The 23720-nt window shown below is 33.7% G+C and overlaps 3 protein-coding genes across 3 annotated transcripts; all 3 read right to left on the reverse strand.

The window, feature by feature from the left end:
- Positions 1-3383: 3383 nt before the first annotated feature.
- On the reverse strand, positions 3384-7138 carry LOC132177566 (magnesium transporter MRS2-3). The gene is made up of 6 exons (XM_059589939.2): positions 6588-7138; positions 5985-6224; positions 5747-5875; positions 5395-5540; positions 5043-5292; positions 3384-3895 (listed from the first exon to the last, which is right to left on the reverse strand). Exons 1-6 carry the CDS (start codon positions 7023-7025, stop codon positions 3608-3610), a joined length of 1491 nt encoding a protein of 496 aa, XP_059445922.2. The 5' UTR covers positions 7026-7138; the 3' UTR covers positions 3384-3607.
- A 2693-nt stretch (positions 7139-9831) lies between these two features.
- Positions 9832-15018, reverse strand: LOC132177872 (magnesium transporter MRS2-3-like). Its single transcript, XM_088515741.1, has 6 exons — positions 14593-15018; positions 13018-13257; positions 12659-12787; positions 12391-12560; positions 12161-12314; positions 9832-10245 (listed from the first exon to the last, which is right to left on the reverse strand). The coding sequence occupies exons 1-6, from the start codon at positions 15016-15018 to the stop codon at positions 9955-9957; spliced, it is 1410 nt and encodes a 469-aa protein (XP_088371867.1). The 3' UTR covers positions 9832-9954.
- Positions 15019-16282: 1264 nt separating this feature from the next.
- LOC132179294 (serine carboxypeptidase-like 18) lies at positions 16283-22508 on the reverse strand. Its single transcript, XM_059591999.2, has 14 exons — positions 22225-22508; positions 21967-22112; positions 20148-20224; positions 19911-20033; positions 19715-19817; positions 19512-19549; positions 19044-19145; positions 18858-18944; positions 18527-18685; positions 18235-18306; positions 17981-18102; positions 16709-16822; positions 16546-16603; positions 16283-16457 (listed from the first exon to the last, which is right to left on the reverse strand). The coding sequence occupies exons 1-14, from the start codon at positions 22461-22463 to the stop codon at positions 16374-16376; spliced, it is 1524 nt and encodes a 507-aa protein (XP_059447982.2). The 5' UTR covers positions 22464-22508; the 3' UTR covers positions 16283-16373.
- Between the last annotated feature and the right edge of the window lie 1212 nt (positions 22509-23720).

Here is a 23720-nt window from a genome sequence, read left to right on the forward strand (position 1 = left end):
AGACATGATCATTTGGATGATAGTTTTAGGGGCATGTGAACTTTCCCATTTTTTCTTTGATTGTATGGAGTTACAATTCTACCCTTAGGGTTAATGTTAAAATCTAACACTAATTCAAAAAGTTTAAATTAAAAAGAATGTGAGTTTAATCATTTAATTAATACTCACATGGCCCAAGCCTTTCAATCCTATAACTGACCCAGCCAGACCCACTCTTGCTAAAGCCGTATAAGCTGTGTCACAAATGAAATGTATATCCATTCATTATTTGTTTTAGTGTTATCTTTTGGGTTGTTTAGTTCATTAGTGTTTCATTGTTTTAGTACTGTGGTGTGGGTCTTATTGACAGCAGGTCATGTTTATCTCTTTTAAATTGTTATTTGGGTAGGATTATGTTTATCTCTCTTTATCTCTTTTAAGAGTCTTGGTGCTATTGAGTTATATGTAAGTCTTATTCAGGTGGGACTTGATTTTTCAGTGTATTCCCTTCATTAAATACTGCATTATCATGGAATCAAATTAATCCGACAAGAAACTTATCAAACCTTCCCTTTGTAAGAGTACTTCTAATTGATGGTAGAATTTTTTAAGATTCCTCAAAAATTCTACCAAAATTAGTTATTACTACTTGAATTAATGACATTCATTTATTCTCGGGGTCAAGACTATGTGCCTAACGGAGTGGGGTCACAAAATCAAATCCATTAGCCCATAAATCTCTCCCGGTCTCCCCTAACCAACGGTCCAACAATAAGCTGGAAAACATTCCTAAACACTCTTCTTCTACTACTCTCTTTGAGCTTTTTTTCCTGAAAAACATTCCCAAACATTCCGAAGTGACACTGCTACATTTAGGGGTGCAAAGGCGGGCGGTTTTTAACCGCCCGCTAACCGCTAACCGCTATAACCGCCAACCGCCTAACCGCCTAACCGTTTAACCGCATTAACCGCTAACCGCCTAACCGCCATAACCGCCTAGCGGTTAGCGGTTAGCGGTTATTGGGTCTACTAACCGTAACCGCTAACCGCTAACCGCCTTTTTATATAATATATTTTTATAATTATACATATAACATAATCACTTGATCATTAAATCACAATTTGAGTATTAATATATTATCACTATAATTTATATGATTATATCATATAATCACTTGATCATTAAATCACAATTTTTTTAAAAAAATAATTAAATCACAATTTGAGTATTAATATATTATCACTATAATTTATATGATTATATCACATGAGATTGATTATTAAATCATTTGATTATATAATAACAAATTATACATATATAATATGACATAACTCATAAGTATACTAATTCATACTAATACAACAATTAAATATCTAGAGACTTATTTCCAATGTATGTTATAAACCTATAAGTCTATATAAGTCTACATATGTATATGAATAATATAAATGTATAATATCAATAGTTAATCATATGATTCAATGACAATTCAAATACTTTATTCAATACTTCAAGTGAATCATATTATTAATGTACAATGATGATATGATTCGTATAATATCAAATTAAGTAATTGACATTGGATTAAACAATGACCAATGTGTTACTTATAAACATAATTTAAGTATTAATGTATTATCATTATAATTTTAGTAATTTATATATTATCACTATAATTGATATGATTATATCACAGGATGACTTGATCATTAAATCATATGATTATATAATAATAAATAATACATATATAATATGACATAACTCATAAGTCATATGTCTACAAGTTAATCATATGATTCATGTACAATGATAATCACAATTGATTCAATTGAATTAAACAATATGTTACTTATAACTACAAGTCTACAATTTAATTAAAGCATTATTAGATACTTTAGGAATTTAGGATTTAGGAGTTTGAACATTACCATTTACCATTAGATATTAAGTTCAATTCAAAGAAAAAAGATTATAAGTAAATATGATAAGAATTTAAATAATTAATCATATGAATCATATGATATAATTTAATGAGACTATATGATTATATAATATCAAATTAAGTAATTGACATTAGATTCAACAATGTGTTACTTATAATCACAATTGAAGTATTAATGTATTTTTTGAACATTTTTTAGAAAAAGAAATTTAACCATTTTTTGAAAGAAAAAAAAAAAAGAAAATTAACAATTTTGAACAATTTTGAATTATATATATATATATATATATATATATATATATATTATATGCATATTGAATAATATAAATGTATAAGATAAATATTTAACTATATGATCCAATTACAATTCCAATACTTAATCAATTATTCATGTACAATGACAATGACAATGTGATTCATATAATATCAAATTAAGTAATTGACATTGGATTAAACAATGTGTTACTTATAACTACAATTGAAGTATTTTTGTTTGTTTGTAAGTTTATAAGATCAACACTTAATCATATGATCCAATGACAATTCAAATATTTATAGCAATTGGGCCCAAGAAGATATTAAAAATACAAGAAAAAAAAATGAGGGTAAAAAAAAGCCAAAAAAAAAAGCCCAATTTTAAAAAAGCGGTTAGCGGGCGGTTATCTATTTCACTAACCGCTAACCGGCCACTAACCGCTAACCGTTAACCGCTAGGCGGTTAGCGGTTGCGGTTAGTGAAATTTACTAACCGCTAGGGCGGTTACGGTTAGCGGTTATTGCCACTAACCGCTAACCGTAACCGCCTTTGCATCCCTAGCTACATTAGTTAAAGAAATAAAATGCAATGTGGGGTAGGTAGCTTGTTCAAATGTTTAGTGGGAGTGGAGTGAGACTAAGGTACCACAGGTTTTACTATAGGATAATGCTTGAAATCATATTTTTATCCTATAATTTTTCATAATATTAACAATCTTAATTAATCCTTGTATTAGTCATTGTTAAAAAAAAAAAAAATTATGAGATATAAATATAGTTTCTAGCATTACTCTTTATTTTAAGTTTCGCGACAATCTACATGACACTTCTCACTTGAATTTTCATAATACTGACAATCTTAACAAACCCTTGTATTGGTCTTTGTTAAAAAAAAATAAAAACTAAAAAATTTGAGATAAAAATGTGATTTCTAGCATTACTCTTCATTTTAAGTTTCGTGACAGTCCATATGACACTTACCAAGTGAATTTGTAAGGAAATTGAAGTAAAAGCTGTAATACTCAACTATTTTTCGAGAGATGCGCATTAAGGGGCATAGGTAACCCAATAGCCTAGATTACCACGTCAAATTTGTCAAAAAAATATTTGTAACGAGCTCAAGTAATATCAATGCATTTCAGCAGGGTATCTATTTAATTATGAACAGATTTAAATTGAATTGAAAATGTCGATGAACTTAAGAAGTATAAAAAGCCTGTATATATAATAAAAGGAACATTACTTACCAGCAAAGATCTAGATTCGAATTGTAATAGACATGTTTATTTTACAGTTTTCTCAATCACGTCTGTAATAGACAAGTAGAAATTGTAACACATTATTTTACTGCATTCAAAGCGTGTATGCACAGCATGTGCTTACACCAGGCTATACACACAACAGACGGTAGCATTCAAAGGCCTTCTTCACTACTCTAGTAAGCGCTTGTGCTTACACCAGGCGATAGCAACCACGTATAAAAATACACTGCCAGTTGCACCACCCCCGACGGTCCACAGGAACTGCGGCATCCCCGCTTTCGTTTCATCGAAGAGCTCAATAGTGATATTCATGCCGAAAATACCGGCAACCACAACAAAGGCACTCAAAACCAAGGTTGCTGTTGTCAACATGACCCCCATTTGCAGGAGATGATTCTGTTTGTCATCCAGCATTATGTTAATGTAGTCCTCTGTGTCGTCGACGTACTCTCTCAGCTTCAAAGCAACAACCATAAAAAATAAAAAAAATGATTACGCTGTAAAATTAGAAAATTTTATAGCATCCTCCAACTACAATAAATGAGCTTCAGAACTATATATAACAAGCTTATCAAATTTTAAGTGGAATTGGTGTACTACTTACAGGAGTAGAAAAACATATGAATGTATTAAGATGCACAAAAGAACCAATTTTTCTGAAGTTAAAAGTTACTTCCCATATCAAATGAAGGAAGAATGGAAGCTGTAAGCAACATAAATCCATTTCCCACCAAAACAAAAGTGCATTAAACAACAAAATGTGAAAATTATCTTCCTTCAACCAAGCATCACCTTGAAAGGGTGCACAAGTAGATTTAGAAATCTAAAATACACTGCCTTTGATGGCATGTCAAAAAGAACATTTACCAAAGCTCCCCATGGAACTCTTCCTTGCATTTGAGAAGTAACAAGAACCAATGGAAAACATTTTCTGAATTATCTAACTGCTAGTTTAGAAGTTAGAAAACTAACGTCTAAAAAAATTTAATAATATATTAAAAAAACCTCCCTAAAGCTTTACTTTATCGGCAGTCTAATAAAAAACGGTGTATTTTCAACTAAGAAGTCAGTCATTATGCCAAACCAGGCAAGCCTTTCAGAGACAAAGAGCATTGTCTTCTGTTCACAAGGGTAGACCAAAGATTATAGGTAGATAAAGTCTTTGATGGTGAATCTAAAAGTAGATGGAGCAGCACTTGCATTTAAGAATATGACCGACTACTTTGGTGACCATCATCATCATGGTTGTCGTCGTCATCATCATTATTAGACAACCTCATTAATTGTTGAATTATGTTGTTAAGTGAAACTGATGTATTTGATGAGGTGAACTTCAACTAGGTGGACTGCCATATCACTTTCTAGTTCCCACATCATAAGGCTCAAAGGAAAAAAGTACATCAAGGTTTCTTTCGGATGAGAATTTTTATTTTCTTTTAATTATGTTCCACCTATGCTGGTATTAGGGTATGGGTTCAGAAGTTGGCCCGTCTACAATTTGAAAAGCAGACATCATGTGAAGTGTCAAACTAGGTATGGCAGAGTGAAGGTCCAGGCAGCAAACATTGAGAAAAAGAGAAAGTTCATAGATGCAGTTCCATACCGTGGAAAGTTTGTTTAGTGTGCCATCAATTTGCACAAAGTATGCCTCTAATAGCATTTCAAGCTCCTCCACATCAAGGTGTTTGCCTATAGCGCTGTGAGTAGTACTAGTACGGGTCCCATGGCTGTCTCTACTAAGTGTATTATTACGTGCACCAAAAACTTGCTCTTGGGAGTTGTCAATGTTTCGAAGTTCACCTTTGTAACTAGCAGAAACCCCGCCTGCTTCTGGTGAGATTTCAGCAGGCGTCCTAACAACAATAACATGAAGCATCTTTAGCATGACAAATAATAACAAAGTATTCGAAAATAGGCATGGCAATGATTACAATGATACTGAGATCATTACGTGCCTAAGAGCTTCATCATCCATTTCGTCATTCTCACTCAGAGAGGAACCAGAAGAATTTTCAAGCTGTTGTTGAACCAACTTTTCAGTAAGATACATCTCAGCCATATCTTCATCATCATCTAGCAAGTGTTCTAGTTCATCCCTAACCTGGAAATCAGCATGAGCGCATCATAAATCAGAAGTACCTAAAAGGAACTCATTCATGTGTCTGACAAGCTTTTTGACTAAATGGATGAATGATGTCATCTCAACTATACATATGCAAACACAGGTTCATAAAGTCATGCCAAACCACTACAACCATAGAGTAATAATAAATATTCCTAGTGATTCACAATCTTAAAACCGTCAACCTTTTGAACACGTCCAGTAATTGCGACCAAACGGCTTTTAATTTGGCGGACGCGCTCCAAATTGAGAGTACTAATCTTTGAAGTCAGCTTGTCTAAGGCTGGATGAGCCTCCTGCTCCAATGTCTTTGCCTGATTTTGAAACACATATGATAAAGAAATAAGAAATAATAAACAAGACCGAACAAAACAAGAGCAAAAGAGAAAGAATAACCCATTGGACTAGAAAGAAGATGCTTACTTCATTTTCCAAGCAACTGCAAGCAGCCTCAAGGCATGCTTCCAGTGCAACAAACTCAAATGGAAGAACCTTCAATCCGTCTTGATTGTCGAGGCCTTGTTTCACCTCTGCCTTGCCTTCCTCATCCTGATCCTGAAACTGTGGAAACCCTCCAGAGAAATCTTGAGGACTACCAGTCCTTGATTGTGGCTCTCCCAAATCATACAAATTTGACCAGTTTGAATCATCACCACCGTTCTCCTATACATAACATACGACAGAAACCCAAAACATTCAAAGAAAAAGCAAACTGATTTAATACAAATTATACATGTTTTATTGGCTTGGTAATTCGATTCCTATTAACCAGAATCACTGTGCCTCTAATCATCGCAATATAGACACCCACACACACAAAATTGAGGCAAAAAATTGCAAAAAAAAAAAAAAAAACACACACAAACAACCCACACACAAGAGCAACATAGAAACCGAAAAACATTGAGAATTTGGGATTAACTATCGAAACAAACACACACAACATTACATTACGCAATAAGAGCAAAAACCCATGTACAGAATCAACATAAGAGTGAAAAAAGAACGAGAATTCAAGGCCCGAACCTGCGCAGTGGTGGCGTTGTAGTGACGCATAAGCCGCCGCTGGAGCTCCCCAACAAAAGGGGTCACAGATGGGTCCCGGGAGTTGAGCAACAGCACCTCCTGGGCAGTGATGATGGCCTTAATGTGTTCCAGGTTGATCACGATGGCTCGCTCTCGACCCAGCACAGTCGACGGGTACGAGAGCAGCGGGTCCAGGATCCGAAGGTCCCGCGCTGGCAGGCCCGTGCGCCGCATGATGGCGTGCTTGCCGGCCTCGATAACCTGTGCCTGCCCCGTCGCGTCCACCAGCAGCCAGGCCCGCACGCCCGTGCCCTTCTTCCTGTGGCCTCCGCCGGTCGGAAGGGTCGAGGCCATCCGGGCCAGGTCATGCTCTTCCTCGGGCTGGGGGAGACCCGACTTGGATGGGTGCGATAAATGACCAGCCGGTCCACCCCTCATGGCTCGCACCGGGCTCTGAATTGCTCCGACGATACAGGCGTTTGTTCCTCACCACTCACCAGATATTGCAAATCACACAATCCCCATCGACGTTATGGTGCTTGTTCTGTTTTCTTGGAATATAATTGTGGAGCAAATATAACAAAAATAATATTACCAACAAAATTCACTTACATTAATTGTGCTTTTTCCTTAATTTGCTTAGAAATAGTTGAAAAATATATTTTTTTAAAAAAATGGTTTTTCCTTGCCCCATGTGAATAAAAAAAAAAAAAAAAAGGTTGAAAAGTGTCAATTTAATAAAGTTTTTGAGAAGTGTTTTGAATTTTAAAATAAAAATTGAGAATTGATTTAGTGGATGTGCCATTTGAGAAAAGTCGAGAATTGATTTTGGTAAAGTTTTTAGGATTAAATACATTTTTAGTAATTGAGTTTTAACGCCTTATATATATTTTCTCACTTAGATTTTATTTTGTATCATAGATGATATCTGATGTAGATTAGAATTCAAGGCTTACCTTATTTTATCTTATCTTTTAATCTTTTATTAGGTTTCTTTGTCTTATTTTTTAGTCTTTATTTGAATTAGGTTTCTTTGTTAGTCTTTTATTTGGTTTAGTTATCTTTCGTAGACTTCTAAATTAACTTTATTTCATTGTTATTTTAGGACTAGAAGTCTTGGGCTATAAATATACGCTTATAACCTTTAACAATTTAGTTTATGATTATTATTGAGTTTGTTTAATGTTTAAGAAGATTTCTTTGATTCTTGTGATAGCTTCATAATCTTAAGAATATTTATCCTTTCTACTTGCTATTTTTCTTGTTCACCACAATCCTACACTGTATCAATATCTAAGTTATAACTAAATACGGAATGTTACTTCCGATCATATTCTATTAGTAAAATTAATGAATTTTCACCTCAAAATGCAATTAGGGAGTTGGCGAATCACCCCAAGGCCATCCCCATACCGGCCTTGGGGTTGGCCAAACCACCTCCCGGGTCGGTATGGTGGTGGCCGAACCAAGGCTCTTGGCGGTGGTTCAACTACCCCTAATTGCAAAAAAAGGTGAAAATCTGTTAGTTTTATTAAAGGAAGATGAATGGAGGTACTCTTTTAGTATTTAGCCATAACATATGTATTATTTATGATACAAAATGAAACCTAAGTGAAAAAATAGAAGCGTTAAAACCTAGGTACTAAAAGGGTATTTAACCCAAATTTTTAAGAGTGTTTTGTAAAAATTAAGAATAAGAAATATATTTATAAAAATAAAAGAAAGTAAAATAAAAAAACATTTAAGAAACTTTATAATATAGCATATAGTTTTCTTTAAAATTGGGTTGAATAAATTTTTTTTTTCAATCTAGTATATAAAATTGTCACGTTTTATAAACTGAATTAAAAAAATTTCTTCCGCTCCAATTTAAAAGAAACCTATCATATAATATTTTCATGCTAAGCATGAAGTAGTGTGCATTGGGAAGGTGGTAAGATTGATTTGTCTAATGAGTAATACTAACCCAACTCACGTCGCAGACCTGCTCCACCTTCCTAGTTGTCCTTAGCTTTATATATATATATATATATGTCCGTAACATCATGGGCCAAGAGGGATGATTTTCTAGAATTAAATTAAAGAAATTCTTTAGTGATTATGATTTTAAAAGCTGAGTAAGTTTTGGGAGCCATGGGGCATGGCCTATCCAAATTAAATATTTAAAAATGGGAAGGGGTTAAAGTTGCACTTCTGGGCATCACGAAGGTGGTTTAAGTCTAGATTAGTTTGGTCAAAAAAAAAAGAAAAAGATGTAGGATTAGTTGATAAACCATTTATTTGCATGAAGTTTAATGCTTTATAAGACCTTTTTATACCATAATGCTGACGTGATAGTTCTAATAAATTTTTAATTTTTAATTTTATTTTTTAAAAACAAAAAGGGGTCAAAAGATTGATTGGAATTGTAACATCAGCATTGTGGAAGAGTTTGGGATAAAATAAAGTAATGCTAAATATTATACAACATTTTATGAAGATGATGTAATAGAGTCTAGTAGTTATTGGATCAACCTTTGATAAAAGGCTCTTTTTTTTTTTTTTTCTCAATGGCTACTAAATCTTGCTACATCTGCTTTGTGTGATATAATATGTAGCATTACTCATAAAAATATGGTTTGTAGTATTACTCTTGCATGATTAAGGAATGAGCAATGGTATATACTATACCGATATCCAACAAGTATTTCACCATGCTGAAGTGACCGGGTATAGTAGTCATTAATATTTTTTCTTTTAAAATGACTAACTCAAAGGCTACTAAATCCTACCTCATTTAAGCATGGTGAAATATTGGTGTACTATATAACATTTCTTTTAAGGGATTTGAGGAGATATGCATTTTAACATAGAGTAATGCTAATAACACACTTTCATCTCACCATTATCCCAATTTACTGACATGGTAGTGCCAATATTCAACCTCGCAACGGTCCATCAAATATGCCACAGATTTACATATATATGTCTAAACCTTTCCATTTTAACCCGAAAAAAGACCTGCACGAGAAGTATATATTTCAGATTAGAAATGCTATACACACTTCCACTCTTATACTCTAAAATTCACACTTCTTGATGTGACACTAAAAATTATCATTGGATTCAAAATTTAACAGTGATCCATCTAAAATCTAAAGGTGGTTTTTAATGCCACATCAAAAAGTATATATTTATAAGTGTAAAAGTGAGAGTGTGTATAGCATTTCTCGTTTCAGATTGTGAGTAATTAGTTTACAGCAAATAAAGCATGTCCATGATACATTAATACCAAGGAATATGTACAGAAGAAATTAAGCAAGTATGTACATGCAGAAAAACACAAGGAGAAGTAGTACCAATCAATGGCCTAGATCTCTCCCTTCCACTATTCTAGCAATCTCCTGCGTTTATACCAGGCAATGGCAAACACATATAAGAAAATCATCCCGGCGGTGCCGCCACCAACAGTCCACAAGAACTTCTTCGTGCCTGGAATTGTATCAATCTTGAACAGCTCGATACGGATGTTCATACCCAAAACGCCAGCCGTTACAATAAACATACTCAACACAAGGGTTGCTGTTGTTAACATCACCCCCATTTGCAGCAGCTGGTTCTGCTTGTCGTCCAGCATTATGTTTATGTAGTCGTCTGTGTCGTCTACGTACTCCCTCAGCTTCCAAGAGAAAACCACCACCATATATAAAAGAATTATTTACATGTTCTAACAATGGCAAAGTCAATAGAGATTGACTTGTGTTATAGTCCTAACACATTTATGTATGCTTCTTAAGAATATAATAATTAAACATATCATGTTTTAACCCAAATAAATTAAAGAAATTCCAAAGCTCATGAACAACATGAGTTCATGCATGTTCTTTGCAAATGCCCAAGTGAGATGATCAAAAAATTAAAATGTTATCCCACTACAACAATGCTACTTCTTAAAAGGGGAGCATGTTCTAGGGTTGACAATTTTTGACACGATATGTAGACTTGACACGAATTCAACACAAAATTAACGGATTAGAGTTCATGGGTTTGATCCACTTAATTAAATGAGTCGAGTTAGAGTTGACTTATAATCTTATACTCATGCTTCGACATGACCTGAATTCAACATGAAATTAACGAGTTATGATTGAGGGATTTGACTCCTTTAATTAAATGAGTCGAGTTAGAATTGATCTAGATAGTTTTATATTCATGCCTCTACCTGACTCAAATTTGACATGTAAGCACAAATTGCCACCCTAAGGAGCAGCCCATCTTGTGAATGCTTGCACTATTTGTCCTGACATTTCTGCTAAGCAGTCTAAACACTATGGGTCAAACCATAACAATTGAACCACAAGCATCAGTCTTATTATTTTTTTTTTTTTTGGGTATTTAGCAGTCTAAACACTATGGGTCAAACCATAACAATTGAACCACAAGCATCAGTTTTTTTTTTTTTTTTTTTTTTTTTGGGTATTTAAGGATCTATTAGAATGATGTGTGCTCTATTTTGTGAAAACGAGTGATGCATGAATAATGAAATGTATATATGAGTTTTATAAAAGTATGCATGTAAAAGACAAAGATTAATTGCATCGTATGCTTGATGCTTTATGTATGGATGACAATTATGGGCTTACCATTATATGGGTTGACCCTATGATTCAAAGATTTACGTTTATTGTTTAGCCTTGGATCCAATAGTTTTATAAGTGACCGGTGCAACTATGTACGGGTAGTAGTCACAATAACAACATTGTTAGTAGTGTAGATCACATGGGGTTTAAATACGTCGGGCCACTACTAGTGATGATGGTATGCGTGCTTCACTAGGGCACTATTGTTATACTACGAGTCCTTCGAGACAATATCAACCTTACCAAAAAAGAGCTAAAGACTTGGATATACCATATGGAATTAAACTATGACATGTTCACTTTAAATTATCATATACTATATCTATAATGCATCATCATTATATTATTGTAATTTAATGGAGACTTCATTTTATATTACTGTCCATGGCTTATAAACCTTTTTACTAAACAATTGAGTTTACCATATGATAACATATTACTCACCAAGTTAGAGACTTGCACATTGTCTTCCACCTGTCAAACAAGTACTGTTTTATGGTGGGTTTTCATTGCAATTTTAGATTTAAGGAAGAGGGAACCTTTGTTCCCGAAGGTCTTGGATTTAGTGCAAGACGGCCAGTACTTCCATTGAGAGGTGGGGGGCTTGCAGATTAAGGCCCGCTGCCTCAGCCACTTTGGAAGAACCATGGGAGATGACCAAAGAAGAACTATCAGGGGTGGAGGACAGGACGACCAATTGAGAGACATGCTTGTCGTCAGTTATGGGTTTCTTTGAGGAGTGCTGCTCAGTTGGGAGAAGAGAAGGGTGATCATGTTTTAATGAAAGGGTGAAAACGCTTGGTAATTGGGGTACTTATTTTGGTTCTGCTCACCAAATGTGTGAGTGACTTAAATTATCAAACATTTGGTGAGCGCAACTCTTTCAACTAATTAAGATGGATGAAAAAGAGAAACCCCAAAAGAAAATGGAGCGGTAAAATGGGGTTTGCATACCGTGGATAATTTGTTTAGTGTACCATCAACTTGCACGAAGTATGGCTCCAAGAGCATTTCAAGCTCCTTTACATCCAGGTTAGAATGATGCTTCCCATGGGGGTAATTGTCTGGGTTTTGAAGCCCACCTTCCAATGAGATTTCAGCAGGCATCCTAAACAAATACAACGTTAAATTCCATGTCAAAACAGCTAAGATAAAATTAAATGATGGTATATATGACGACATGCCTGTCATCATCCATGTCTGATTGAGAACTTTCATCAACTATCTCATCAGCTGCCTCATTTGCTGAGGAAGCAGAAGAATTTTCTTTGTGTCGTTGAACCAACTTTTCAGTTAAATACATCTCAGCCATATCTGCATCATCATCTAGTAAATGTTCTAATTCATCCCTTACCTGAAGATCATTAGCATCACCACAATTAAAAGCATAACTATATGCAGAAAGAAGAACAAATTATTAATTGTCATCCTAATTCTTAACCAATAATCAACCTTTTGAACACGTCCAGTTATTGCAACCAACCGGCTTTTAATTTGGCGAACACGTTCTAAATTGAGGGTACTAATCATTGAAGTCAGCTTATCTAAGGCTAAATTTGCCTCTTCCTCCAATGTTCTTGCCTGGTTTTGGAGACAACATATAAAGAGTTAAACATTTGGTAAAATTACAATTTAACTTTAAAATCGTGCATTTTTAACTTGCTTGTGATTTGAAATGCAGATTTTTCAAATCGCGGGTTTTTTTAATAAAAAAAATGTACTTTCAAGTGATACATTTTCTGCAATTTAGTTTAAAATCATACTTTTGATCAGTGAAATCGCAATGCGAAACACGATCGACATTAACTTACATCGCTTTCCAAGCCACTGCAAGCAGCCTCAAGACATGCCTCTAATGCAACAAATTCAAATGGAAGAACCTTTGACCCATCTTGACTCTCAACATCAATGTTTCCTTCCACCTTACTTGACTCATCTTGATCCTTAAACCTTGAAAATCCTTCCGAGAAAGTTTGAGAACTACCAGCCTTTGATTGCAGTTTTTCAAGTTCATTCAAATTCCTCCTCTTTGAACCATCACCATTTCCCCCCTATAAAAGCATTAAAGAAAGCACATACAGAAATAACAAATTAGTATAAAGAAAGGAAAAATAAGGTCTTCTCTTCAAGTTCCTTAAAGATTCCTTACCTTAGCAATCAAGTTATATGTGTAATACATTAGATTGTCATAGAAATAGGAAAACAAAAGCCACTACTTTGATCATTGTATTACTCGATGCTACTATTGGAGTTCTTTAAAATTATTAACAAAAACTAGTCTCGCCTCATAAGTTAATTCTCACTCAATGTGGGAATTAACTTTATGGGTTACCATAATTTCTTTCACTTAAATTCTTGACATTCTCTTCAGGGCTCATATCATGCTATAGTGTTCAAGTGTTGGAGTTATCTTATATCGGTTGTAGAAGGGATTGGTGGTCAGTTTACAAGTATGAAGAAAAGCCTCACCTTTTGAGTTAGCTTTTGGATTGATAGAAGCTCAAAACCACTCAACACTGATATCAAAGCTTACTAGAATCACTTATAAAGCCTAATTTCATTTATAAGGAACCAATATAAGACTTAACACCCATATAATAATATTACAATTCAGCCACCAATAAGTCAACTCACGATTGTGTGAGAGTGAGAGAGAGTTGACTCATGTTACTAAGCACTCAAAGTAATATTTTAAAATGGTAAATAGACGAATGTATTAAATTGATAAACTTAAAAAATGCTGATATTAATTTTGTTATTTATTTACATACTATAAGTCTTTCTAGAGTCCTCCTAGAGTCATTACAAATGTGATATGACTTTCAAAATCACTGTTGAATTTAATATGTGATTTATTGACTTTTGATCTATTGGTGATTTTGAATGACACATCACATTTGAGATGAGTCTAAGAGAACTTTAAGAAGACTTATAACCTTACTCTATTTAAACCTAAATACTATTTCTCTTTTGATAAAGAGAGAATCTACGAGTATTAATTATGTATTTAACCTTAAATTTTAATCCGTGTGGTTTTTTTTTTGGGTTGACTTTTAGGAGAATCGGGCTAAAGATGTCTGGCACAAACCAAGCAGTTGAAAAGGTCTTCAATATCTTGAACAAACAATAAAAATTTAATAATATTTCTAATCTTAAAATATTCTTTTCTAAAAAATATTTTACTTCAAAACAAACATTACCTCTTTAAACATTTTAAAAAGTACTAATAATGTTAATTTTTTAGGTTGAAAAATAAACGATAATTGAACTTTCAGGGTCAATTTTTTAGAATTAAAAAGAAATGCATTTTAATTAAAAGAACAATTTTTTTTTTAATAAAAAATAAAACAAAAACCATGAATCCTTTCAACCAAAAAGGGTCCAACCTGGGCTCTGGTGGCCTGGTGGTGACACAAGAGGAGCTTCTGCAGCTCCTCAACAAAGGGCTTCACAGATGGGTCCTTTGAATTCAGCAACAGGACCTCCTGGCCTGTAATTATTGCCTTTATATTCTCCAGGTTGATTACAATGGCCCTCTCACGGCCCATAATGGTTGATGGGTACGAGAGCAGCGGGTCCAAAATTCGAAGATCTCGACCCGGAAGGCCTGTTCTACGCATGATGAAATGCTTCCCGGCCTCCAAAACCTGGGCCCGACCCATTTGGTCCACCAACATCCAAGCCCGGATCCCAGTCACCTTCTTCCGCAGCCCGGTTAGGGTGGACGTGGGCCGGACCTGCTCGGGTTTGTCGTCAATTGGGCCGGAACCCGACCTGGAGTTCCGAGGCGGATAATCACTTGTCATCTCCATCTCTTCGATCTGTGCCTTCTCTCCCTCAGTAGTTAGTAGTGAATGGTTTTTATAGTTAAAAGTACGAGGAAAGGGAGTCCCAGGTTGCAACTGAACAAGATGGTACCTTGCCTGGATAATACGATTGTAAAAAGGCATTTTATTGAGGAAGATTGTATCTGAGGCTTGTTTTGTGCTTGAATTAAAATTCAGAAAAGGAAAACAGTAGGTTGGTCAACTTGCCACTTATAGATAGTTGGGACGTGTAAATATCCAAAGAATAATGCAATTATCTCATAATATATTAATGCGAAAAGAAATGTTACACACATTCTCAAATGTACATTTTATGGCATGTCATTACAAATCACCATTACATTTTAGATAAATCACTATTAATTTTGGATCAAATAGTGAAATTTAGTGCTATGTTTGGGAGTATGTACTTGGAAGTGTGTATAACATTTAATCATTTATCGTATATGAGAGGTCCAACCAACCCTTCAATTTTTTTTTTTTAAAAAAACAAAAACGGATCTAAGCGATAGTTGGGGAAGCCATGTCAGCATTAATGTAGAATAGTTATAAGATAAAAAATATAATTTCTAGCATTATTTATATTGAAATAACTAATGTTATATACCACATTTTAATTCCACAATGCTCATGTGGCAATCTCAATCAACCATTGATTTAAAAAAAAAAAAAAAAAAAAATTTAAAACTTTTTTACAAAAAAAAAAAGAAGGATTGACCAAAGGGTTCGTTGGGACAGTCTAATCAACATCATAAAATAGTTTCTAGCATTACTTTTTTTTTTTTTTTTTTTTTTTTTTTTTTTTGTGAGTGACTCTAGTCCCCTTCGGGTTTTTACTCCAATATCTTGTTTATTGGTAGTGTTAATTATCTTCTCTATAATAAGAGAGGAGAGACTTGATAGGATAGAAGAGTATTATCTCCAATTATGTAGTCAAAATTGTCAAATCAATAATTATCAAAAGTTTAAACTAATCATTTAATTATATTTCAACGCTTCTTACGGGGGTTCAAATTCAATTCGAACTCAGAAACACTCATCTCATACCATGTTAAACTACGGGTTATTTAAAAAACTTAACCTTATAAGAAATGATAATCTCAAATCTCTTAAATTATATTCTAACAAAAATGGGTTGTCTCTAATCTCTTAATTATTCTGAGCTATTTCAAAAATTCAAATTTTTAGAAATGTTTTGAGTTCTTGAAAAATAAAAATAAAAATAAAAACTAGTAGGATAGATCACATTGAATACATAAGCAAAAATATTGGGCGGATTTTAAACAAGCTTCGTTGCTCAAAAATGAGAAAAACCTTGAAACAAATTCCTAGAGTTCTAATTAGAGAGCATAGAAAGACATCCATCTATCAGCCATTTCAAGGCATTCTTTAGGCTTGTATTCTGGAGCTGTGTGACCCCCTCCCTGTACAAGTAAAATATATTAAATTCTATTTTATTAATGCAAAAAATAAAATAAAAAATTCACATAATTAAGTGGGAGTTTTTCTTGCCTTCACTAAAGCAAAGGTCAAGCCATCTCCTTTAACGGTTGAATACTTCTCTGTGAATCTATAAAGAAAAGTGAAGTGTAAGTATGATGGTTATGAACGGTTAAAGATTAAGATGTATTGAAATGCAAAGAAATCAAAGAAAATTAAGATATTAGAAACCAACCCTGCAATTTGTCCTTCAACAAACCATGGTCTCCAACCATCAACTGTTGGCAAATTCAGATTTTTTACCCATACTTGTGTACCCACATATGGAATCATCATGTCGTGATCACCGCTGCAACAACACACAACAATTAATCTTAAATCTAATGCTTATCTTAAAAGTTTAAGCCGAAAAGAAACCGTGAGTATAATTATTTAATTAACGGTTTTAAGATGAACGCCTTTTTAGTCTATTAACGGGCCTAGGCAGACCTATTCTCGGGCGGTAGAGGTTGTGTTAGGGATGTATATCCATTCATGATTTGTTTTAGTGTTTTACTAGTTGTTGTTAGAATATACGGAAAATATATTATATTTTCCGTATATTCCATAATTATGTTGATATCAAATATTCTCTATTTATGGGTTGATTGTAATCAAATCAAAGAGATTTGATTACTATACTTGTATTTATATATTACCCTATAAATAGGGACCTTTGTATTGTAGACAAATAAAGTTAATAAGCACAATGTTGAGTCGTGAGTTACATGCAAGTCCTATTCATGTGGGAGTCAATTTTCAGTGTATTATGTTCTTTAAATGCTGCATTACCATGGAATAAAATTTATCAACCCTTTGCATTTGTAAGAATTGAGAGCACTTCTAATCGGTTATAAGAGGTCTAAGATTTCTTGAAAATCATATAAAATCTATCATTCTTGCTAGTTATTCATCCCACCAAGGGTTCAAGAATGTGTCTATCGGAGTGGGGGTCATAGAATTAAATCCATTAATTAGCCCATGAACCTCTCCCCTAACCAACAACATGCCGAAAAACATTTCCAAATACCATGGTCTTGGTGATATTTTGTCAAGTCTAAGGTTTGAATTCCCTTTAGTCCAAACAATTCCTTAGGGCTGGTCTGTCAGTGTGGAAATAATGCTTTACACAGGTTCGAAGTTTATTCCATAGGAGTTGGTACATGAAGTGACTCTACCTTGTAGGGGTTCCTTGTTATCAAAAAAAAAACAAAAAAAAAAAAATTCTCAAACACTCTTCTTCTACTATGTAGGTATTCCCGTTAGACTTCCGTCGTACTTGACCTTCCTTAACTTTGTAGGCACTCTTAATTAAAGATTTAGTGTGCGATCAACTGATTCTTCAATCAATAAATATTCTAACCGTTAGGAATTATCATGTGAAATATAATTTGTGGTTGATGAATTATTTGAAAGGATTATAAAATAGAGCCAAAACAGGATAAAAATAGTGATGAGAATTAATCACCTGTACACCAGAGCTCGATAACCTCTCGTAATGAGGAGTTCTTCATGATAATGGACCACCGTGTTGAGGTTGCTTTCATAAGCCAAACTTTTATTGCATCTCTTCCAATCTGTAATTGTCCCCTATTTTCACACCAAATAAAATCTTACTGAAATGATTTTACATGGGTTATAAATAATTTTTCGCATTAATCAAGCTTTATAGTAAATGTAGAAGGTAATTGAACCTAGAAATTCACTGAAAATGTCACCTACATTTCGAACGCCAAGAGCTTTTTGGACAGTTGCATCATTCGCCCAGATGTAAGAGAGCACATAATTGGTATTCTGCAACACGTTACGTCAGCAGATATAAAATGGGTGTGAAAAATGGATATCAAGAGTAGCATTACACGAGTCATGTCCAGAACACACGTAAAAATCATGTACATGCACGATCTATTAAAAATGTACGTGAAAATTATTTGAAAAATGACACATATCAGATTAATAGATTAAATTGAAAAAAAAATCTCTAACCCAATTTAGAGGAAAACTTTATCTTTACCCGACACCAATTCTCTTGGCGTTTAGTTGGTGGTGATTGGATGATCTCGTCGGGAATGTCATCAAAAAATTTTCTTCCCCAGTTCATGGTTTTTGGTCTTGGGGTTGCAAAGCTACACTTGGGCTCCAAAATTTGTGCATCGTTTACATTTATTGTGCACTACAAATTGAGTCACAGAGTAAATAACAAAACATAAAATTAAAGGCAGAATAAATAAAATGAATAAGGTACATGAAAATTCAGTCAAGAATTCTCATTTCTAGCAAAAGAAAAAGAAAATTGAATGAGAGAACTTTGTGTTGCAAAAACCAGATGTGGTAAGTCCTCTAACCTCTGCAATAAGGCCGATATCATCTAGGCATGTTGAATTGGTCAAATCTGGATAAACATATTCGCCCTTGCAACTTTCTTTGACTGACTGGAAAAACATTTGTATAATATTTTCACAACGGATTCAAACATATATATATATATATATATATATATAGGCAAACATAAGTAGAGGGTTTAGGGTTACTTCATAAAGTTCATCAGATATAAGTGTCAACCGGTGGAAATATTTTATTCTTGAATTCTCATCACCATGTTGATCTGTTACTGGGTTGCCGAGGATGTACCCCTGATAATTCATATTTAAAGAATACCAAATTAAACCAAAATTCAAAAGCTCGATAGCACGCAAATGAGTGAATCAAAATAGGTGTTCCGATCCCTTCAAATTTTTTTCCTGAATTAATAAAGGGTCAAAGGGGTACGTGTGGGATCCACCTGTCCCCAAATAGCTTAGGGTGCCGAGCTCACTTGCCCAGTTGCACATACCCTTTTCGTTTTTTCTTTCGAATTGCATGCAATCCAAAAAAAAAAAAAAGAAAGATCGAGAAGATCCCGATCCGACAAAATACCCATGATAAATAAATTAAAAAAATGATTTTTTTTTTTAATCAATGCAAGAGAGGGAAAAAAAAGGGAGGGGGTAAGCACATACTAGGAGATTCATGGGTGGTAGGCTTCCAGCTATATTACCTGCAATGCCACAATTGACAAATATTACTTTGTTAAAAAATCAAAATGTTTTCATTAAATGTATAATTAAAGCGTTCATCTTTACGTCATGTCATAATATTTTTTAAATAAAAAGCAGAAAATGGCTTCCAAAAAGACATATTATCAGGAGTACTAAATGCTTACCATCTGAGATTAGAATAGAGACCTGGGGAACAATGACGCCAGAATAGGAATCTCCGGCGATGTAAAGTGGATTATTGAGATATTTGGGATGGTCCAAAATCCACTGCATCACCATTTTCAAAGTGAAAATTTTGAATATATATATATTTTTCGAGCTATTTGTGGTTCAAAAAATGAAATCATTTAGTTTTCTCACCTTCCTAAGAAAAGTATAAATGTCATAAGGTGATGATGTGTCGGAGCTGTAGTATCCTTCAGAGCTTGTAGAGTAGGAGAATCCAGTCCCAACAGGTGCGTCTAGAAATATTATGTTTGCTACCTGCAAAATAGTAGCCGTAGGATATTAATTGTTGATTAAGAAATATTAGAAAGATTTAAAAAATTAAAATAATTATACTTTTAAAATTAACATCATAAAAATTGAAATTAGCACCTGGGTCCATGCTTCTGGGTTCACCCTAAGTGTTGGGAAGCTACCATTGAAACTGTCGAAATCGAAAGTTAGTGGTCCTGCACAATATTAGAGGTTAATAGCTAAAACATTCAACACAATTTAGTTAAATTAACGCCCGTAATTTTTGATACAATCCGTGAATCCAACATGAACTTAACACGAAATTAAAAAAAGTTAGGATTAAAGAGTTTGATCCGTTTAATTAAATGTATTGGGTAATGGTCGGCCTATATTATCCTATACTCATATCTTAACATGACTTGAACCCGATATATGACATAATAGCTGTCAATTTTTTATATGATTTGTAAATCCGACACGAACTCAATATAAAATTAAAGGGTTATGGTTGACCTATATAAGTTTTTTACGCATATCTTAACACAACCTAAACTCGATACGTGAACACAAATTGCCAACCCTACTATAAACACAATCGTACCATAGATCACTTGGGGGCAACCGAACTATCTAATAGTCACTGAAAGTGGTTCGATCACTTCGAGAGCAAATCAAGGGGTGGCTAACAACTCTCAATAATTGTGAAAACAATTAGAGATGTGTTAGAAAGTTTAAAATTTCGTGCCAAACAAAAAAGTTGGGCTGTTTGTTATAAAATTTTAAAAATACTGCTTTAGCTTTTTTATTCTAAAAATAATCAAAATACCTTTTTTTAAAAAAAAAAACTTAAAAGCAGAGTTCTTTTTTTAAAAAAAAAATTAATTTTTCTCAACCATTCTCTAATAATAACGAGAGACAATGAGAGTTGCATTTAGATACACTTTTGGTGTTTAGTCAACGAAATGAGATTGATGGGTAAGCGTCATATCACTTACCTAATTATTGTGCTTCGCTACGAGAAATGCATTCTCCAACCAAACAGTCCTAAGTGTTTGGCAAAGGTTGTAATCGGACTCAAAAATTAAAAAAATAATTTTCAAAATCAAATTTAACATTTTTACTTTTTACATCACATCAATCATTTTTTATTACTATTTAAATAAAAAAATCATTACAAAACAAATTTTTATTTTTTTATACAAAACATTCTTACTTTTTTCTCTTATATCAATTAAATCTGCTACAGTACCGTTCCTCTCTTTTTCCATTCCATTGCCAAACACAGCCAAGCTGGTTTTTCTGCTTTTTTGTTTTTTTATTTTGTAAACAATTTTTAGAATTTCAGTTTCTCTTTCTCCTTCTCAAAACCCTCTCATGTCGGACTACTACCGACCATTTTCAGGACACTGTTGAGCCTTCGACGGACCTCCATAAGACCACATTCAAACTTTTGTTAGACCACTGTTTGACATTTGTTGGACCACAATTGGAACTCAATTTTTTGTGTTAAAATTTTTAAATTATTTTATATTCGTATTTTTATGTTGCGAATAAAAACTAATTTTCATAGATTAATATAACTAAAAAAAATATAAAAAATATTTGTCATTTTTAATAAAATAATTTTTTAAATATGATGTGACATTTAAAATTACTAATAGATCGAAATTCAATAATGATCATCTTAAATTCAATACTAATTTTAAAACTCACGTCACATTTGACAGGACTTTAAGAGAATTCTAGTCCTCATTTGATCAACACGTGTCGAAACAAGCGGAGCCCAAGCACTTAAACGGTTTGTCCAAACTGTTAGATATTCGAGCTATAAGGTTGAAATAAAGTCGTCTAAATATGCGAAATTCGAGCTATTTAAACACATGTCCGAATTGGGGCAATCCCATTTTCTTTCTTTTAGATATGAGAATTGAAAAGATATTAAGGTGGAGGGATTTACCGATTTCATAAATGAGGCCGGAGAGAGCAGAACAACCAGGGCCTCCGGTGAGCCAAAGCACAAGAGGGTCCTTCACTGGGTTTCTTTGAGACTCAATGAAATAGTAGAACAGCTGCAAATCGTCCGTCTCCCCCACCGACACATACCTAAATCAAACACATTGTCTCCATTAATGTAAAATCTTTGTTTAGTCTTGGAACATCAGAAAAACCAAATGCTTCATGAAAACAGTGAATAACATTCAAAGCAAACGCTCACCCAGTTTCCAGATTAAACGGAAGCTCATCGGAATACCCCGGCAGAGTCTCCACGACGGTTATCGACGTTGCTGTGGAGGAGAGAAGTAATACAATAAGAAAATGCATCCACATCCACATCCACATCCACCCAACATACTTGCAATTGTTGCCTGAAATCCTTAGACATCTTGATTTCATTGCTATATCTGCTGATCTACTGTGTGCTTCCATTTTCCTGCCACTGATTGGGTGAGCCATGATTCTCTGCAACTTATAATAATTGCCATGAAAATCTTCATCATTTGAAATTTCGCCAAACGGTAGGTCCAAGTGTGAAGGTTGGTTAAAATTGTAGCTAACGTTCTCTTTGTTCAAAAAACTTGAGGCCAATTTCTTTGATTATTGAGAAAATATGATGGCGGAATGGTTCCAAAACAAATTAATTAAGGTACAACCGTACAACACTATTCAACTTTGACTTACAGACATGAGCGGAGAGTGGGAGGATATATTGTCATTTGTCTAATTGCAGGCCCACTAAAATGGAAAAATTCACTTAACATCTAATTGGTAATGTTTTCTTAAACTTTTAATTGAGACAATATCTTTCTCTAAACTATTTTAATTGAGATAATATTTTTTCTCAAACTATCAAAAAATTGTCAATGTATCCCTTAAGGCCAGTAAAAAACAAAATGACCATAAATTTTTGTCAATAAGATAAAAATATCGAAAAAAATACATTTTTTTTTTTAAAAAAAAACAAAATTGTTTAAAATTTCCACTTCCTTTTTTATAAAAAAAAAAAAAATAAATTTTAGTTTTTCTTTCAGTAAGGGTATATTTGTCATTAGGGAGATATTGACAATTTTTAGTTGTTTGGGAGGGGGGACATTGTCAATTGAGTTGTAGTTTGAGGAGGTATATGGACTTTCCCAAGGTGTCATTTTTTTTTTTTTTTTAAGGTGTTGATTACTTGAAAATTAATTAGGTGTGTCAATTCGTATTCGGGCCGTGTCGAGAAATGACTATAAGATTATATAGGTCAACTATAATTTGACACATTTAATTAAATGGATCAGACTCTCTTAATTCTAATCTGTTAATTTCGTATTAGGTTTGTTTTAGGTTCGCATGTCATGTCAAAAATTGTCAGCCCTTACGTCATATGTTGGGTTTGGGTCGTGTCAATATATGTGTATAAGATTATATAGGCCAACCCTAACTCTTGTCTAATTAAACGGGACATACAGCTCAACCATAACCCATTAATTTTGTGTCAGTTTCGTGAGTCGTGTTAAAAATTGTCAGCCATAATTTTAACTATTTTGTGTTTTGATTTACAAAATTAAGTTACATTTTTATGGTAAATTAAGTTTGATAGTATAATATCATCATATTGATTGAACCCATTGAGGGGAAGTTCCCTTCCGAGCTCGCATAGAAAAAAAAAATTAGATGGAAGAGGAAAGAGCTTACAGCCAACTTTCAAAACACACCAATAAACGGGTAGCG

This window comes from Corylus avellana, chromosome 4 (genome assembly GCF_965113065.1).
Source record: "Corylus avellana chromosome 4, dhCorAvel1.hap1.2, whole genome shotgun sequence".
NCBI classification, from domain to species: Eukaryota; Viridiplantae; Streptophyta; class Magnoliopsida; order Fagales; family Betulaceae; genus Corylus; species Corylus avellana.

Bases quoted from the DNA above. Each gene is read 5' to 3' on its own strand.
- LOC132177566 (XM_059589939.2), bottom strand. From the start codon at position 7,025: ATGAGGGGTGGACCGGCTGGTCATTTATCGCACCCATCCAAGTCGGGT. The intron at 5,876-5,984 runs GTAAGCATCTTC...TTTCAAAATCAG, and splicing joins GCAGTTGCTTGGAAAATGAA to GCAAAGACATTGGAGCAGGA. The intron at 5,293-5,394 runs GCACGTAATGAT...TATTGTTGTTAG, and splicing joins ATGGATGATGAAGCTCTTAG to GACGCCTGCTGAAATCTCAC.
- LOC132177872 (XM_088515741.1), bottom strand. From the start codon at position 15,018: ATGGAGATGACAAGTGATTATCCGCCTCGGAACTCCAGGTCGGGTTCC. The intron at 12,561-12,658 runs GTTGATTATTGG...AATGATCTTCAG, and splicing joins TAACTGGACGTGTTCAAAAG to GTAAGGGATGAATTAGAACA. The intron at 10,246-12,160 runs GTATGCAAACCC...TTCTCTTGGAAG, and splicing joins CACTAAACAAATTATCCACG to CTGAGGGAGTACGTAGACGA.
- LOC132179294 (XM_059591999.2), bottom strand. From the start codon at position 22,463: ATGGCTCACCCAATCAGTGGCAGGAAAATGGAAGCACACAGTAGATCA. The intron at 20,034-20,147 runs GTGCTAATTTCA...ACTATTTTGCAG, and splicing joins ACCCAGAAGCATGGACCCAG to GTAGCAAACATAATATTTCT. The intron at 18,686-18,857 runs GTTAGAGGACTT...CTCAATTTGTAG, and splicing joins ATATCGGCCTTATTGCAGAG to TGCACAATAAATGTAAACGA.